This window comes from Sceloporus undulatus, chromosome 2 (genome assembly GCF_019175285.1).
Source record: "Sceloporus undulatus isolate JIND9_A2432 ecotype Alabama chromosome 2, SceUnd_v1.1, whole genome shotgun sequence".
Taxonomy (NCBI): domain Eukaryota; kingdom Metazoa; phylum Chordata; class Lepidosauria; order Squamata; family Phrynosomatidae; genus Sceloporus; species Sceloporus undulatus.
The window spans coordinates 292,730,487-292,749,882 of NC_056523.1; the positions used below are offsets into that span (position 1 = coordinate 292,730,487).

At 39.5% G+C, this 19,396-nt stretch overlaps 1 protein-coding gene across 1 annotated transcript in view; it reads left to right on the forward strand.

The window, feature by feature from the left end:
• CMYA5 (cardiomyopathy associated 5) overlaps positions 1–19,396 on the forward strand; it is an 89,375-nt gene that overhangs the window by 10,177 nt on the left and 59,802 nt on the right. The window contains 1 exon segment of the mRNA XM_042452169.1: positions 7,229–14,570. Within this exon segment, the coding sequence (XP_042308103.1) occupies positions 7,229–14,570 (7,342 nt within the window).

Below are 19,396 nucleotides of genomic sequence, written 5' to 3' on the forward strand. Positions count from 1 at the left end.
TTGGGAAATTGGGACAGTCATCCATGGAGGCTCCAATCCGCAGATGGCAAGTCCACAGTTGGGGTGGACAAACTATACATTAGGGATGTAAAGAATGCTCACAAATTTTCATGTCACGTTGAGAAAATGGCAAACCTCCATGAAATTTATTTATTTTGTATTTTGGGAGGTTTTTGAGAGAGAAAAATCAGGTAAACAAACCTATGTGTGTGTAGAAGAGTATTACACATGGTTTGTGTGTGTGTGTGTGTGCGTAAATTGATTTTTTGCAGGAAAATGTTCTGAAAAAAATCACAGAAGAATTAGCAAAACCTTTTCGTAGAACCATTTATTCTCACATGTGAGAATGAAATATTGTGTATATTCATGTACAAGTCTAGAAAGTTTAGTCAAAAAATTGACCCAAAAACCTTCAGTTGACCTATCCTCTGGTAAATGATAATTCAGTACTTTAACTCTTATTGAAAGAAGAACCATTCCCTTCTCTGATTAGAGTGGCAAAAGGTGAGAGCTTAGTCCATCCCAGGCATACCTAAAAGATGCACCAACTCCCTTCTACCAGCAACTTCTGCCTTTCTGCTGGCTTTTTTGAATGCCTGGGTGGGAAAATGGCAGCGGTGGCAGCTCTCTGTGTTTCCCCTCAAAGGAATGCTGAAAGGAACTGGGCTTTGAAGGATCTGAACAAGGCATTTGTGTATGTCCAGCATTTACTACTAAACCAATGGTTTTGGGTTCTGAGAGAGCATTTGACAAGATGAATCATAGGTCTGTCAGCACGCTCTGGCTCTATGATCTCGTATTCCAACTTGATGTTCAGTCACAGACCTGAGTGTAATCCTGATTTAGAAGGAAATTGCTCTGCTGTTTTGTTGGAACTTGCTTCTGTCTTGACTGTCTGCCAGAGCTAAGACTGGCTGCCCAGCCTCATATCATCCTACAATGGGAAATTTAGTTCATTCAAAATAAAACGGAGAAGACATGCTAGTGAAGCATGAGACACTGATAGATTGCAATAAGCCTGGACAATCTGTTTTCCACTGTACAACAGGTTAAAGAAGTGTGAATGTTTGTTGCTGCTACTGTATCTGGTCAATATTTCTTCTAATTGAGCCAGAGTTCTTATACTCTGTATTGTTTTGTGGGCGCAGAATAGAGGCAGTGTTCGAAAAGGATGTTTATGCATATAATTCAGCATAATAATTATTCCAAAACAAAAATAATGACCACACATGGCTGACATAATTTTAAAGTCAGTGATGAAGACATAAAAATAGAGATTTTCTATACTTTGGCTCAGTCATAAATTAAAATGGAGACTACAGTCAAGAAATCAGAAGACTAGGACTTGAAAAGGCAGCTATGAGTAAACAGGACAAGATCCGTAAGCGCAAAAAATAGATAATTTAAATTCTCAAGTCAGAATCATGTACACCATTTCTACATACTGCTGTGAAAGCTGGATAGTGAAGAAAGCTAGCAGGAAAAAAATAAACTCATTTGAAATGTGATGCTGGCACAGAATTCTACAAAAACCTTGGACTGCCAATAAAGACAAATTACTGAACCTTAGATCATAGAATCTGTCAATGCAGGGATATACAAGTAAAGCACTCCTGCAATCAGCCCATCTAGTTCCTCCAAAGATAAGAGGATCTTTTTTGTATTTTATGTGTACTTTTTCCAGCATGCTTGTAATGGGCTTTTAGTCTTTTAATAATGAGATAATAATACTAATAAATACTAATAATACTAATAAATTTGTTAGAAAAGTAAAAAAGAATTGTTCTCTCTCTCTCTCTCTCTCTCTCTCTCTGTGTGTGTGTGTGTGTGTGTCAAAATAACATCCCAAACACTGGGAAACATGTTAGGAAATAAATTATGAGGTAAATTGTTCCAGATCTTACATCAGGTGTGAGAATCATGTGATCCTTTAGATATATTTGGACTGCACCTCCCAACAGTGTTAGCCAATATAGCCAATGGGAGTGCTGATTGTTGCAGTTCAATGTTTTTTGGAGGGTTTCACAATTCCCATTTCTCTCTTCAGTACATCTAGACTGGCATTTTGTCTCACTCCAGCACATGGCATCCTTAAGCATATGCTGAAGCCTCAGTGCTTAACGAGGATCAGTACTGATGCCAGGCATCCTGGAATGGTTTTTAAGATGTGTGGACTCACCACTTTGGGCAGGTCATTGTTAATATAGACTAATTACAGATACATTTTTACAAAACAATTAAGACATTATACACTGCTTTAATAATTACAAGTACTACAGCAAACAAGTTGAGATTTCTACAAACTGAGATTCAGCATTTCTGAAAAAGAAAACACTTGCAGTTCCAGTTGTCCTAGGTGCTCTAGGAGAAATTCCAAAATGACTGACAAATATCTGAATGAAAACAGGGGCCATGATTCTGCATTAGATACATAACCATGGTGTTGTAGCTACCATCCATCTCCAAATCCAACCCACCCAAACCCACCTTAATATCCAACTAGCTGCACCAAAGGATGGAATTCTTTGGTACTGGTGAGTGGGGCACTGAAGGATGATGTATCCAGCCTCCTCCTACCAGCAAGCTACAATGCAAGAAGCAGAAGCAGGGTGTCTTGTCACAACTTTTCAGCACACCACAGGTGTACCACAGCCATCCTGTCACAACTTCTCAGCATATCACAGCTCACTAGCAGGAAAAGGCTAGGCAGATCCTTCATCCTTCAGTGCCCCAATTACCAGTGCTGCAGAACTCTGTCCCTCAGTGCAACTGCCTGGAAGGTTTTGGAGTCATTATCATGGCAATGGTATCAAGAATGTAAATGTGTACAGTATAAACTTATAAGGGCACAAGTCTAATTTAAAGCATCATAACTGACTACAGATACCAACTAAGATCATATTAGCACAATTACAAAAAGTGACACTGCTTAGAATGTGCCACAATGTCCAATGATACCTCACTGATTCTAAGATTCTTGGATAGAATCTGAATTATTGACCAACTTCAGTTGGTAACACCTGGTGGACTGTACAGCTGGTATAATAATAAATTACAAAATTAAGTAAATAATATTTAACTAGTGTGCTATAGTGGTTTGAGTGTTGGACTATGATTCTAGAGACCTGGGTTTGATTCCCTGCCTGGCCATGAAACTGACTAGGTGACCTTGGGCAAGTCATATGCTTTCAGCCTCAGGGGAAGGAAATGCCAAACCTCTTCTGAACAAATCTTGCCAAGAAAACCCCATGATAGGGCCTTAGCGTTGCCATAAGTGAGAACTGACTGAAAACTACATATGCAGCAAGATGAGGTGGCAAAAGCTAACCGATAAATCTGGAGTCATGGTTCATATTTCTATGAAAATCTGTGTGTGTGTATGTTGTTTTAAAAAGGCAAGTTTCAAGGTGGGTATAATTATAAGACACGTCTGAAATAATGTTTTCATATTCACACCGCCCTCATGGTGTGACCACATCTGAAATACTCTATATACTTTGGATCACTGCACTTGAAAAGGATATTTTCAAGATGAAAAAGATAATTAAAAAATGGCCAGAGACCTGGATCAGCTCAACTGTGATGGCAGATTGTATGGGTTGGTTTAATGTAGGGAAAGTAGCATCTAATATCCTGTCTGATCTAGGGAGCTAAGCAGAGTCAGCCCCAGTTAGTACTTAGATGGGAAACTTCCAATGGATACCAGGTGCTGTGGACTATATTTCAGAGGATGGAACTGGCAAAACCACCTCTGAGTACTCCTTGCCTAAGAAAACCGTATGAAATTCACGGAATTGCCATAAGTTGACAAGTAACTTGAAGGCATATACTTACAATGTAGAAAAAAAGGTATGTCAAAGTAGACATGATAGAGATGTATAAAATTATACATAACTCATAATCCTAAAACCCAAGGTTCTACTGAAACAATGGTAGAAGATTCAGGACAAACAAAAGTAAATACACAGAGTACAATTAAATTGTGTCCAATGCTCAAGCCACTACACCACACTGGCTCTGAATTGTACTTGATCAGTGTTGCCATTGCCTTGTCTTAGGGAAGAATCAAGTCCCTCTTTCCCCCCACCCGACTAATTACTATCCTATTATATTTATATTTCTTCTAGTCATTTGAGGAATGCCTGATTCATTGGTTCTGTCCATTTAAATCTGCACAAAAGCCCTGACTTAGGGATGCTATGCAGGTCATTTAAATGGGCACTCCCAATTCACCTACTTGGCAAAGACAGGAGCACCTGTCATGGTCAATTAATGGTTGACATTAAGTCAACCATTCAGTCGATAAGCTTCAGTGTTTGGACCTACTAGGGATGCACTGCAACACTCAAAATACTCAAGCCTGCATAACCACTAGCTGTGCTGTCTGGGGATTCTGAGACTTATAGTAAAAAACCCAAAACCCAACACTCCCTTTTCTAAGCGTTGCACTGATGAAGGTAAGGGCTTACCAAAAGGTACTTTACTGAGGGCCTCCTCCAGTTTGTAGCTGGTCTTGGTCATCACTTATTTCCAGAGAAGACAAATCCCCCTCTGAATTGTAAATTTGTTTTCTCCTCCTAAGCAGCACAAGTTTTTCTCCTCCAACACACCCACACATAGTCCCTAAATAAATTGATGCACTGTGATTAAAAAGTTGTTGGCTGAGGAGGCATCTTGAGATAGCAGCATGACGTAGCTGACTTCCTGTGTTGCATGAAGGGTCTAAGTTCACCTTCTGTTGAAAGAAATATAATGAATGGGAGTACGCTGAAGAAAATGGTGAACGGCACATGGAGGGCCACTGTAGATTGCAGATAAATATAAGATAAAAAGAGAATGAAGTAGGTCAGGGTGGATGGAACAGTAGTCAGAAGGAAAGACAGCATGAGACTTTTGTGTAAGCCAATTAAATGAAGTAGAAACTTAATGAAGCACAAGATTTCAAGCAAAGAATAGAAGCTGAGCTCTAACCAGTGACAGATTATGGAATGTGGTTCATCACAACTGTTTTGAGACTATCATTAATTGTGCTGTTTAGCTATATCCCTAAGGCATTAAAGGAAGGAATGTGTATGTTGAAACTGAAGTTCAACATTTATATGAAGTGAAATAAGGTAATTATAAGCAAAAATGGCTATATCTGGACCTTTATGTGATTATACAACATTTAAAGGAAAATATCAGGCATCAATAGCATCATGGTCACACTGCAAGATGCAAAGGAAATCTATAGCTAATCTAGCTGAAGATGCCTGCTGCAGAGGATTTACCTGTGACTTGAAGTGTGAGAAATTGTATAGACATAGGAAAGTGCATATATACCCAGAAACAATATACACTACTGACAGAGAGTGGTGGCCAGCTGGGTCTCGTCATAATACATGCTACAATGCCAATGAGCATTGGATAGGTTGTTGCATCTGCCTCTGCATTCACATGAGGTTTCAAAAAGTGAGTCGCTTTTCCTCGAATGCAGAATTCTGACCTTTTGAGAGTGGTCAGTTTATAGTTTATTTTTTAAAAATTCTACATGATCAAGAAAACCTCCTTGAAAATGTCTTTATAGTCTCTATACTACTGCTAATAATGAATAAATAGGTCTGCTGTAAGTGGTAACAAACAATACTTCATGCCACTTGAAGTCCAGCCCTCTCCCTTCCCGACGTTCCGGCAGGTATGGTAACTAAAACAAAATAGTAAGTCTGTATCCCTTGTCTCAAGATAGGAGTCAAAATGTGGAGACATTCTTCTGTCAAATTATTCTGTGAGAAGTAAGTCCACCTGGAAAATTCAGGCATGAGGAAAGAAACAGCAAGTAGAGTTATACAATCCCTCCATATCTGTGGGTGATAGAAATAATAGAACTTATCAGTTCAGCTCTTTTCTAACAACACCAGCAATGCTGCTCCTCTTTAAGGTCCCTTTCAAGGTACAGCGTTCTGATCCCACTTTAACTGATATGGCTCAATCCTATGGAATCCTAGGATTTGTAGTTTGGTGAAGCACTAGAGCTCTCTGATTGATAACTTTAAATACCTCATGAATTCCAGAAATCCATAGGATAGAGTCATGGTAACTAAAGTGGTTCCAAAGTGCAGTGTGAGATACAAACACACGATACACACTTATTTTTCATTTCATATGTAAAACTACTGACAAACAACAGTCTGTGTCAATAATTGCTCAACTTAAGTTCACCCTTTTAAATATTGTATATATTTTACAAAATAATAAGTCAGCCTTCCACAGTTCTGGCACTCTTCAGATGTATTGGGCAACCATCATCCCAGCAAATACTGCTGAGCTGGTTGTGGATTTTGAAAGTTGTAGTACAGCACATCTGGAGGCAGTGACAGGTTGGGGAAGGTGGTAAAATGTAGAAAACAGATTTGTTTGGGCCTAAGAAGCATCTGTGGAGAATTCATGACTGGATAAATTCAAATTGACCAAGAAGAAATAAGTCCAGCACTCAAACCACTGCATCATGCTGGATCTTTCTGCCACCTTATCCTGCAGCATATGTAGATAAGGACTGGGGAATTTGCTTACAGTGGGTTGATTTGTAATGCTCTTCTATTTGTTAGCAGTTTGGACTCAGTGGCCCCCAAGGCACCTTTCAACTCTAAAATTCTATGATTCTATGAATTTTGTCCCCTGTCATTACACAAGCACACATGCTCAGCTCCTTGAGTTGGAGGGCAAAAAGGATTTTTTTCCTGATGTCAAATTCTCATGTAATCCTAGTACAATAATACTGATACCCATGGTATTTTAGTATGAACCTAGACATTAATGGAAATATGTATTCCCATATTGTCTCCCAGATATATGCAACTCAGAAATCAGACTTGCAAATTAAGCCCATGTTTACTCTTCAGTGACCAATTACAAAACAAAACCTGCTACTTTCAAGGTATGCAGACGAGTAATATTTCTGCTCTGCAGCAAACAAATATCTTTCACCATGGAGTGAGGGAGAAAGTGCTCTGAAATGTAATGATAAATACATTGTCCAATTTGACTCTTAATATGACCACGTGATATATATTGCATCCACTGAACTTTTTATTTTTTAATTAAAAGACATTTATAATATTGGGAAGTAATCTGCAGTGCTATATAAATAAAACATAATAATAATAATAGTAATAATAATAATAATAATAGTATATTTCAATCTATGATTTTAAAAAATAAGATTATAGCTTCTTAATATTTGTTTTTTTAGCAGTTTAAAAAAGCTTAACCAGAATGAAGAAATGAAATCCAAATCTGATGCTATGGACACCAATCAAAGTGAAGATAGTGGACTGACGTGGGAGACCAGTTCAAGTAGATGCTCCACATCCCAAGCCTCAGAAACCAGTGCTACATCTGGGGTTTATAGTATGGAAAACTATGTGGATTCCTCTCCAGGGAAAGCTAAATGTCTGATGGATGAGGGAAAGACTGCTCAGAAAAGAACAAGCAACTCACCTGAACAGGTACCATTGTCTCCAAATGAGACAATAGGACCAGATGGTAAAAGATATGACTTTCCTGGGGGATCAGTGCATATAAAAGCTCAGGAAAGAGAATTAGATCCTGCTGATCCCCAGTCATGGCCTTTGCAAGTACAACCTTCAAAGATTAAAGACTATTTGGTACAAATCACACAGGAAGTGGTAACTTCAGTGCCGGAAGAAAAAGAAAATGCTTTGATGAAAAAGGGAGAGCTGCCCCTTAAAGGAACGGTTAGAGCCAGGATTCAGCAGATCACTGCAGTGCTGGAAGAAAGAAATAAAAAGATTTTCCGGAGAATAAACCAAAAAGATGTGCCCCCACCTTCTGAAGTAATCAGGAAACCCAGAGAACCCCCCAAAATATTCTCTAGGCAAGGCATCTCTGTATCTTTAAGGCACATTGAGCGAGATGCCCCAGATAAGAAGAACAAGAAGGAAATTCTTTCTTATAATCTCAGGCATGTGCAGACCAATATTTCAAAGTCTGGTGCATCTGTTCCATACAACAGAGATGAAAAGCGAGCACAAAGGTCTTTTCTGTCAGAAACCATAAATAACTCTAACCAAAAGCTACCATCACTACGCTCATCTGACCAAGCAAAAAAGCTGGATACCAAAATACATTCACCTGTAAGGCAAACTACAATCCCGGAACAGGCAAGCTTTTCTCTGTCAGACTGGAGTGACAAAACAGGGCAAAGAGACAAGCCAACTTTGCTTCCTGGAACTGTAACAATCACTACAGAGAAGTTATCCAACCATTTTGTTGAAACAGAGGAACAGAAAATGCAGGATCATTCATCACTGACCACAAAGGGGACTGGAATAGCAGAAGAATCAAAGACTCTGCCAACGCAGGAGGCAACTCAGTTTCATTCCCCTATTGCTGCTGAGCCCCTTTCTTACCCTGCAAATGACATAAATAATCATTCTGATTCAACTGTAACTGTACTATCTGAACCAGCAACTCAGGGTATGGTGTATCCAGATAGTGCTGGGGACATGCAGCCTATACATGAAAAATCAATTTCACCTGATGTTAGAAACAAAGATGCTGAGTCCACTATTCCTACACAAATGGAAGTGAAAAATGCAGCCTTGTTGCATCCCACTGAAGAAACAGGGAAGCAAGGGATTCCTCATTACTCACCTGAAGCTTCAGAGTCTGTGCCTGAACTGGCAGAATCACTACTTTCTGTTAGTGATACCAAAAAGGAAGAGTTGGAGGTGGGTTATTCAAAAAAGGAAGATACCCAGGAGCAACTGGCCATGCTTTTCCAAGCAGATTCAAAGCCTCTGCACTCATTGCATCTGGTGAAAGAAACTGATGCTGGTGACTCTGAAAGTGTACCTGATTTAACTATACTGAGTGGAACAGAAATACAGGAGCAATCCAGGACTGATTTGTATAAAATGGCAGAAGAATACTCTGATCTTCCACAGCCCTTATATTTTACAGGTCAAGAAGCTGAGCAAAAAGAAGAGCATCTGCAATCAGATTTGGCAGAACAAGCTGCTCAGGCACAGATATCTGTGATCACATCAGCGGAACCGGAGCATCCAGACATGTCACAGCCAAGAGGCAATGCAGAGAAGGAGACTGCACTGCTGGAGGCTTCAGAATCATTTTTCCCAACTCATGATGCAGAGAAAGAAGAAACTCACCAACTCTCTGCAGCAGTAGCACGATCAGAGAATGAGCATCCTGTTATCTCTGAACATATAAAGGCACCACAGGGATTAGAACCCTTAGAGCTCTCACATATTGGAGGTAAGGAAGTAAGTCTGGGCTCCCTGGTGGAAGCATTCAACTCATCTGAACAGCTGCCATCTGTTTCATCTCATCTCACTGAGACTTCAGAAAAACAGGAAGCCCAGCCATCCCCACTAATAATTGCAAGGCCACTACTGGAGCAGCCAGACTCAGGTCTACCATGCCCAGCAAAGCAAAGGGAGGAGCAAAACAACCTGTCCTTTGTTCCTGAGACAGTTACTGTGATGCCAGAAGCCTCTCCTCTACCCACTCTGGCTGTTCAAAATGCTGAAGTTGTAGAAGCAGAAATCCAGTCTTTGTCTCCCACAGACATTCCCTCAGAAGAAATAGTGCATCTTTCAAGAGAATCAGATCTTGTCAAAGACAGGAAAGCAACCCAGCTCATTTCACCTTTGTCTACAGAATCTTGGAATGAAGCATCTGCTCCATCTCAAGGAGAAGAAAAGTTAGAAGAACATCTCCATCCATGTATAAATGAAAAACTATCTCTGGCAGATAAATATGAAATCCATCCCACCATAAATGAAGGTGAGCAAGAAGAAAAGATTCCTTTGCCTGCAACTATGCAATCTGATCTGGATCATTTGGTAAAATCTGAATCAAGAAAGCAGAGTATGGAACAGAATTCCTCTTTGGTAGAAAAAATTCCACTGTCTCCTGCTGATCAACTGGATAACAAAGACTTTCATCCTGACAAACCCATCACCAGTCTGTTGCATCCAGATTCAGTGCCGTCTGTTCCTGTTTTGGAAAAACAAGAAAAACAACAAACCAAAGCTGAGCAAACTTTTCAGCAGCTATCAGATACAGTTCTATCAGAACAATCAGGTATATTGCAGTTAGTAGATGAAACAGAAATAAAGGGGACCCCTATTCATTTGCCTGAAACAGTTCAAGATTCATCACAGTCAGCTTATTTAATGGAAACACAAGAAGATCAGTGTGTTTCAACAGACAGACCAGCCCTAGATTCTGGATATTTAAGTATACCATACAATATGGCTGAAGCAGAGAAATATGACACAACAGAAACAGAAACAAAACATACTGTAAAACAAGCTATTCAGGCTGTATCAGCAGATTTAGAAGCAGACTACCAAGAAACAGAGTTAAAAGGAGAATTAGAAGAAAAGGTTCCTGCACTTGGATCAGGAAAACATTTAGATCTATCCTCTCCAATTCCAAGCACAGAGGAAGACCTTCAGTCACACAGGCCTGTGCTTCCAGAACTGAAAGAAGACCAGCCTGTTTCATTAGAAAGAGAAAAAGAAGACATCAAACTTCATTCACTCATAACTCCGGTATCAAAACTGGAACAGCCTATTGCTGGTCCAGAAACCCTCAGAAATGAAAACTATTCATGTGATATTTTGAACAAAGTACCTAACACATCTCCAATAATTTCACCATTGGTTCCTGATAAAATAAAGGATCAGGAAATTCTCACAAACCCCACAGTAAGTTTAGCACCGACCACAGAGCAGCCGAACTTTATTTCACCACTTCTTGAGGACAGAGCCAAGATAGAAGAAAATGAGTTCCATCAGTTTCCTGAGACTCCACAAATGGTGCCAAAGGAAACACGGCCTTTGAGAACTGCCCTGCATGGTGAAGCCAGGGAAGAGCTACTGAATTCCTTCACGACCACAAAGACTGAGCTAGAGATACAAAGTTCTATTCTAGAAGATATGATTTCCGAAAAGGTAAATGAAATAACTCCTCCTTCCTCAGTGTTGACAGGACAGGTTTCTAGCAATGTTGAGTTATTATATACTCTTGCTGAAGGAGAGGAAGATCATCCTCCTTCACTCCTGGAGGAGCCAAAGCATATAGTTGTTGGAGAGCTAGATATGAAAGATGTTCAACCTCATTTGTTTGTTACTGGGCAATCAGAAATGACCAACCAAGAAAACAAGCCACAGCACACTGTGACATCAGAGCTAGAAGATGTGTCCTTAAGTTCCAGTGAGGAGGTCAGGAAACAAGACACTCCTTTATCTTTACCTTCTGTGGAACCATCAGCACCCATACATCTGGAATTATTGTACCACAAGGGAGAAAACCAGGAAAGGATAACATTAGAGGTTGAACATTCAAAGGAGCACAATGCTCCTTTGAGATTATCTATTCTGCAACAGGAATCAGAGCATCTACATTTACTCCAATCAGCAAATGAACCACATATGCATGGAATTCAGCCTTACTCTTCTACAGTTAGTCAAGATTCATCCACAGTAACTGATATGACAGGAACACTGGAACATCAAGGCCATCCATCTAAAACCACAGAAGGTGATTCTGAACTTCCTGCGTTCTGCTCACTTGGGATAGAAAATCAGAACTCAAACCAGATACCACCTTTTATCACCATAAAGGAGGAGCATGAAATGAGTTCACAAATATCAGCACCCTCAACGTCACCCGCATCTGCTGAAGATAAGCAGCAAGGAACCCAGACATATCCTTCTGAGGTAGCAAATGGGATCCCAGAAGAGCCCCTGTCTCTTGCTGTATTTCTCCTTTCTGAGGCAAATGCAATACATTCCTCTTTCCCTCAGACTTCAAAAAAAGAGGCACTAGAAACTCAATCTTTTGAGGAAGCTGGTTTATTAACTGAAGAAGTAGGAAGCGCTACGAGAGAACCTGAACATTCAACAATACATTTTAAATCAGAATTCCTTTCTGGAAAACTTCAAGAAGATATTACTAACAGAAGCTGCATTCAAGAGAGAACAGAAGACATCTCTGATATTCCTGCACTTCCTAATTCCATTCCAAATGAGCTTTCTAGCGCTGTGATACCAGAAACCATGGATGACACTCACATATACAAGCAACGTTCAACAGTAAATTCAGTCCCAGAACTGCCAACAGACTCAGCTGCCAACAAGGCTATAGGGATTAGTGCAAGAGACCTTTCAAAAACAGAAGGACAAAAATGTTTGTTTAATTCAGAGGAAATTTTGAGAGAGTCTAAAAATGATTCAGAGGGAACTTTGGAAGATCCCGAAAAGTACTTACAAAAAGAACGGGAATTAAAAGATCCTAGGAAAGTGAGAGAAGAATCTATACTTGTTCCTGAACCTAATCAAAGAAAAGATACTTCTGATATTTCTGAAAGCAATGAGGTAGTGAATATTTATGCTTCTCTGCTCAGTCCTTTGAGTGATAAAAAGGAAGATGCTCATGTGTTAAAGAGTTTAGAATACTTGGAAACAGTTTCATCTCTGAAAACAAGACCATTGAGTTATTCTGCAGATGTGGCAGTTGACCATGAACCTTCAGTGTGTAAGCGAAGTGGAAAAAGCTTAAAAGCAGACAAGCTTGAAAACAGGGGAAATGAATCAAAGGAACTTGTTGACGAAAAAGGCGTCAAAGAAAATGCAGAAGACAAGGAAGAAATTTCCATTCTTCCAAAAAGCAAGGGTATTCTAAAAAATATTGGTAAAGAATACATTGAAAATTATGCCTTGATTGATGATACATCCTTCACCCAGACAGGAAAAGAGAAGTCTGTTAAGGAAGTGCAGAGGCAATTTGATGTTACAAAGAAAAATTTGGAGGAAGAGACATGTCTGGCTGCAAGCTCAGAAAATATATTAGACTTCTCTTTATTACAAAGGAACTTGGATGAAGCATCTCATGCAATGGGAAAGAAAGAAAACATAATGGCCACCCAGGAAGGCACCTTTAAATTATCAAATGAAAACAAAGTAATTGGTGTTATTAAGGAAACTGACAAGGACACAGAGGGTGAACTGAATCAAGTGGGGGCTCATTCAGAAAAAGATATATTATCTCAGTCCTCATTAATTCCCTTGCCTGACACTGCAGTCAGCCCTACTCTATCATTTTTATATAGTGACCTCCATAAAGAAGTAGTGGAGGCATCTAAAGAAGACAGCCATGAATGTTCAACCAGTGAAGAAAGTGGGAGCACTGATGTTCCTCTTCCTGCCAGACATAATGCTCCAGATGATGGGACTGGAATATTTTTGGAAAAGGACATTCCTGAAGACTACACTCCAAATAATTTGGAAGAATCCCAGAAAGAACATGTTCTGAAAGATCAGCCTGTTGATGAGTTAGCTGTAAACCAAACAAACATCTCAGGGACAGTATGTGAAATAAATAAAGAGCATAATGAGTTTGTTCACATTCTAACTGAATCATATGGACAGACAGAAATTTTAGCACCAAGAGAAATGGTGGAGAATCTGGGTGACAAATTGACAGAAGAGCCAGTTGAGGTTGTGAGTGATATAAAAGTTGGGATTTGTCAGCCAACACATGCAATCCCCTTTGGAGGTAGACTGTATGGATCAGGTGCAAGCAATGATGATGACAGTCAAAGAGAAGAATCTATACCTGAAGAAAGAGGCCAGGTGTTACCAGAAGAAACAAGTGATGAGGAGTCTAGTCCAATACTTGATTATGCAGCGACTGTTTATCAGAATGAAACACCTGTGCAACAGGATCCAAAAGATATTTGTTTTGCTGTTGGCCAAAATCAGCAACCTGAAAAAACAATGCACAAAATGGATAATGGTGACATCAAAAAATCTTCTGAAATAAGCCATCAGTCTCTTGAAGCATCCTGCCATGTTAACACTCACTGGCATACTGAGGAGCAACAACCAGAAGACAAGTTAATACCATCCCTTGAACCTGTGTCACAAAGTACAATTGCTTTAGAGCATGAACATGTTTCATACTGGGACACTGAGCAGCAAACATTTGGAGAAAATATCAACCATGATCTAGATGAGCTTGACACAGAAATAGCAGACCAACTAACACCAGAAGCAAAAACTGAGAAACCATTTGGGGAAATTGATTTTTCTCTTTTGTCACATGATTTTGACACCCACCCTTTATACTCAATAAAAGAGGAGGAGTACAGTGACATTGAGGAAGATCTAGCTGAACTCATGGACTATGAAATGGTTACCCAAGATGATGTTTTTCAGGCAGAAACATCCTCAGAAATGACTGGTGAAGAGCTGTTGTTTGATGACAGGAAAACTTCAGACCGCATTAGTAATACATATGAATTTGTGAATGAAGAGGAAGTAAGCACATATGCTGAAGAAGATAATTTTGAGTTGATGGATCCTGATAAGCTACTAAGAAATATTCCAAAGGATGAGATCCTACAGAAAGAAATAGATGAGGCACAGTTTGATACCTATTGCCATCAATGTAAATGTCCCATCTCGGCTGATGACAAACTTTCTGGGGAGCATAAACAGCATGAGGTGACAGACTTGGATACAGCTGTAACTGTACTGAAGGTAAGCAATTAACATTCTGGACTTATTGCCTTAGGTTATCATTGACACTGATTAAGGAAGTATCAATGAAATATATAGCATACATCACAGGGTCAAGAGAGCAGATAATTGTTAGTGACTTAACAAAGGTAGATTATGTTGTGTGTTTTGAGAAAGACCAATTCTTCCTAAAATGCATCAGGTGCAATGGTAACTGGAATGTCTTCAGAAATTTTTTTCTGCACCTTGGGGTTCACTTCTCTTTTTCTGGCTGTAAAAAAAGTACCCATTGGGAAACACCTCTCACCAGTACTAATGATCTGATCAAAAGTATAGTCTACCTTTGACTATAAGAATCTATAGAGCCAGTAACAGATCTATGTTGTATCTGTTCTGGCCCTCAGTTTGTAATTTTGAAGCCAATTTATTTATTTATTGTAAACAAATCTTTGTGTCCTTCCTGGTAACCTAACTTTCTTTGACTTATCAGTACACATAATTAAATGCACCACTATAAAGACAGTGAAGAAACCTGGAGTAAGGCTTTCTAATAGATAGTGCAAGTGTATTCCACAAGTTCATTTAGGATATGTGTTCCATATTGTATCTAGATCCAGAAATTACTTTTCAGACTATAACTTGTAGAATTCCCCCATCCAGGATGGGAAATGTTGTGAGACAAATAATTTTTCCGAGTTCTGTCCAAGGAAAACACCAATGCTTTGAAATATGCTCAAAAATAGATTGAGAGAGAATTATGATTTTTAAGTGCATAAGGTATGCACTCTTCCTGCTCTTCTTTCATTTTTATTTATTTATTATTTATGATACTATATGCCACCCAAAAACTGGGCCAGCCAATAAAAATTAAAAGTACATTAATACGAAAACCACTATAAAACCACACCAAAAATAACATAAGACTATCAAGGTGGTGGAAGGCGCCTGTGCCACCAATGTTGGCTGTGCCTTCAGGTGACAAAATTATGCCCATGTGCATTTAATTCTGGAAGGAATATTTACTCTCCCTCTATCTTTCTATAGACACACACACACACTTCTGAATGTAATGCCGACACAACTTAGTAAGGCATATCAACATTAAGGCAACGGAAGGAGGATGAGAGCATAGTGCCGTGGTAGAGAACCTGTGGCTGTGCAGTTGTTGAACTGTGACTCACATCAGCCTTAGAAAGTATGGGTAACTTATTTTGTTGATTAATACTTTATTTTATTTATAACCCACCTTTGTCCCAGTATGAAACCCAAGGCGGCTTACAAACATGCAACATCTAAAAGCCCATGGAATAGCGGCTTACCTAATGCCATTAAGGCTGATATGAAATTTGAACTGATGGCTCCTCACTTGAGGATCCTATCCAAAGTCTTTAAAAGTTACTTTTTATTTGGACAGCAGCTCCTCAAATCCCTCCACCAGCATGGCCAGGGGCTTTACTGGCTGAAAGATTTTTAAAGCTGTATTTCAAAAAAAAGTTACTTTTCCAAGCTCTGCATTTTTCCAAATTCTGCTCCTATTTCTGCACTGCACCAGGTTTCTACCATGCCCTTCCATGGTTTGTTTTTCCAGGGAACTTGCCCTATTATACCATTCAAGGGTAAAATTAACTGATAACCATTGCAAAACTTTCATTGATTTTTAATTGTGGTTGATCCCTACTCAGCATATTGAGATTCCATACTATAACAGTGAATGCTAAGCAGTTACTAAGAATACCAAAAATCACATGCTGTCCCTAGACTGGTTTCTTGAAAGTCAAAGGACTTGAGCATACAGTATCCCTTGACATCACTCCTTGGCTTTGTGACTTGAAGACGGAGCCAAAAATGAAATCTAGCTCTGAGCTGCATCCATGAGCCTTTTTCCACCAGGAAAAGATTGTTTTTGTCCTTCTGCCACATATGTCTGGTTTCTGCTAGTCGCATATTATTTCTTCATAGTATTTCTGAAGGAGGTACTCGGAAAACAGGTTGCTCACCACTTCAGTATTTCTCAGAACTGCAATGTGCTAAGTTTGATAAGTTCTTAATAGGGACTATTTTTAAAAATTGAATGTTGCTCCATCGAAACACCCACTCACTTTCAAAGCACAGAATGTGCTGAGTATGTACATGCATTTATATACATACTCAGTGCAAATGTCACAAACTGTATTTTATAATTTATAAAAGTCACACATGCTAATTTCCAGCCTTGCTTTACCCTTCCTAGTAGTTATGCAGTGGAATCTGATTAATATTAAAGCCATTTATGAAACACAAACTGCTTTTGAACAGATGGCCCAACATTCCAAAGGAAGGTCAAGGAGGGCTTGCAGTTCTTGACTGTTGTCCTCCATTTGTTGAAGAAACAAGCACCCATAAGAGAGAAACAGCTTCTGAAGCTGAGGAAAAGAGGGACGAATAAAATATGAGGGTGTTAATTGAATGTAATAAACTATTTTGTTCAACATACTGCCTGAAATAGAAATATTTTTAAGCAACATTAGGATCTCCCAAACCACTTCCTCTCCCCCCTGCCCCACAGCCTCTACAAACTCATTGCTGAAGGACAGGGCATCCTCCAAAATGGTCTTCAATGTGGCTATGAATAGAATAAAAAAATTATCTGCTCCCAGCTAGGTATGCATGTAGACAGTTGTGTACTGGTAAAGTTGTGATACATGTTGATATCAGTGCCCTTTGCCAGACTCCAAGGAGTTGTTGGGAAACGTGAAAGATAGTACTGAAATTTTTGAGCACAGCAATCACGTCACATGCTGTGGCTTCATCTCTAGATTGGTTTCTTGAAAATCAAAGGACTTGAGCATATCAGTTTACTGAGGCAGAGCTGAACAACACCCCCATACACCCCACCCACAGGTTCTAGCAGGGAAAAGATACAAGCATAAATCTTCTTCATGAAAAATATATAAATAACGTTATTTACAAATATACACATATGTCCAAGAACGGAGGTTTATTTGAAGGGTTCTCTTCTGCACCTCAAGAGTCATGGCAATGCATTGTGGGACAAGCCTTTTCTGATGTGGCAGGCCTAGTTTTGGAAATTCAACTGGTGCCAATATTAATGTCTCTCTGGGAGCAAGTGAAAACACAGTTGTTCACTAAAACATTTGAACCCGATTCGTTTTACAAACCACCGAATTAATCAGGTGGACTTTACTGTGAACTCTCCTGTGATCTATAGATAGAGGGCAGGATAGAAATATTTAAATAAATAAATACTAGTGCCTAATCAAATACATAGTTTAATGAAGGGGAACAAGAGAAGAGAGAAAGTATGGCTGCAGGTTACAAGTGATGCAGGAAGAGAGTAGATGTGGAAAAGCAAACAAACAGGAAATCTGTAAACATGCAAACTAGCAATTAATGTGTATAGGCATGAAAAGGTTGCTAACTAAAAGAAGTGTCAATATGCAGATAGATATGTAGAACCAAACCTATAAATATGTATGTGGTGTGTGTGTGTGTGTGTGTGTGTGTGTGTGTGTGTGTTTACACTGATATAGAGCAGGGGTGGGAATAATGTAGTCCAAGTCCACAGGCCACATGTGATCTACAGGATGTGGCCCTCTGAGCTCCTCTTAATTTTTTTTTAAAAAGGAATCATACCTCTGGAAGTCTCTGAAGGTGTGGGGAGAAGAAAGTTTTTCAGTTAAAAAGACCACCTAGCAGCTTTTTGAAAATATCCCCTGAACATTTAGAACTGGACATTTGTCCTATTGGGACCTGGGGACTGGAAAATGAATTGAGTGCAAATCCTGGGATTTCCAGCCTGCCTAACTTTTATATATATATGCATGCATAACCATCTGTGGTTGCTGATGGACACATAGCCTCTTCCCCTCTTTGCTGTTATGGTGAGGATTAGTTATGAGCTCACAGAAAAGAGAAAAGTATTAGGAGATGGCAAGGAATGCCACTACAAAAAAAAAGCTAGAGGTCCTTCAGTGTTGCAAGCAATGCCTCCGCTCTGGCACTGCATATAGATGTGATTTGAAGGCAGGCATATGTCACAACACCTGTGACAAACATATCAGTGGATTAATTCTATCTAATTACACGGGTTTGTTTTTGTTCTGTGCCTTCAGGTCATTTTCAACATATGGCAACCCTAAGGTGAATCTATCAAAGAGTTTTCTTGCCAAGATTTGTTCAGAGGGGTTTGCCTTTGCCTGCCTCTGAAATGGAGAAAATATGACTTGCCCAAAATCACCTGGTTTACATGATCTAGCAGGGATTTGAACCCTGGTCTCCAAAGTTGTCGTCCAACACTCAAACCATGATGCCATGCTAGCTTTAATTGTACATGACCAAAACTTTAATTGTACTACCCTTTTGAGGCAGTATAAGTGATTGAATTGAAAAGCAATAGGAAAAAAAGGAAGACTACATTATACGATAGATTGACTCAGTCAAAGAAGGCATGGACCTGAGTGAACAGAGCTGTTGATAACAGGGTCTCCTGAAGGTCTCTCATTCATAGGGTCACCACAATTTGAAGCCAACTTGATAGAATGTAGTAACAACAACAACACACTTTTTGAGGGTATTACTTTATCATATAGTAAATAAAAATATGTAGTTTCTCCTTGTCTCAGGATCCGAGCCCCCTCAAACTCAACCCAAAAGCCAGGGTTGAGGAATTCTGTAGTGCTGGTGAATTTGGGGGGGGGGGGGCTGCCAGAAAGTTGTGGTATGATGAGCAGAAACAGGGACCACTGCAGGATCCTGCTGCAACTCCTTATTTCAATCCCATGCATCCGAGGAAATAGACTCAAGTCTACAAAAGCTCATGCTACCAGCTTCTTTCTCTTGATCAGTCT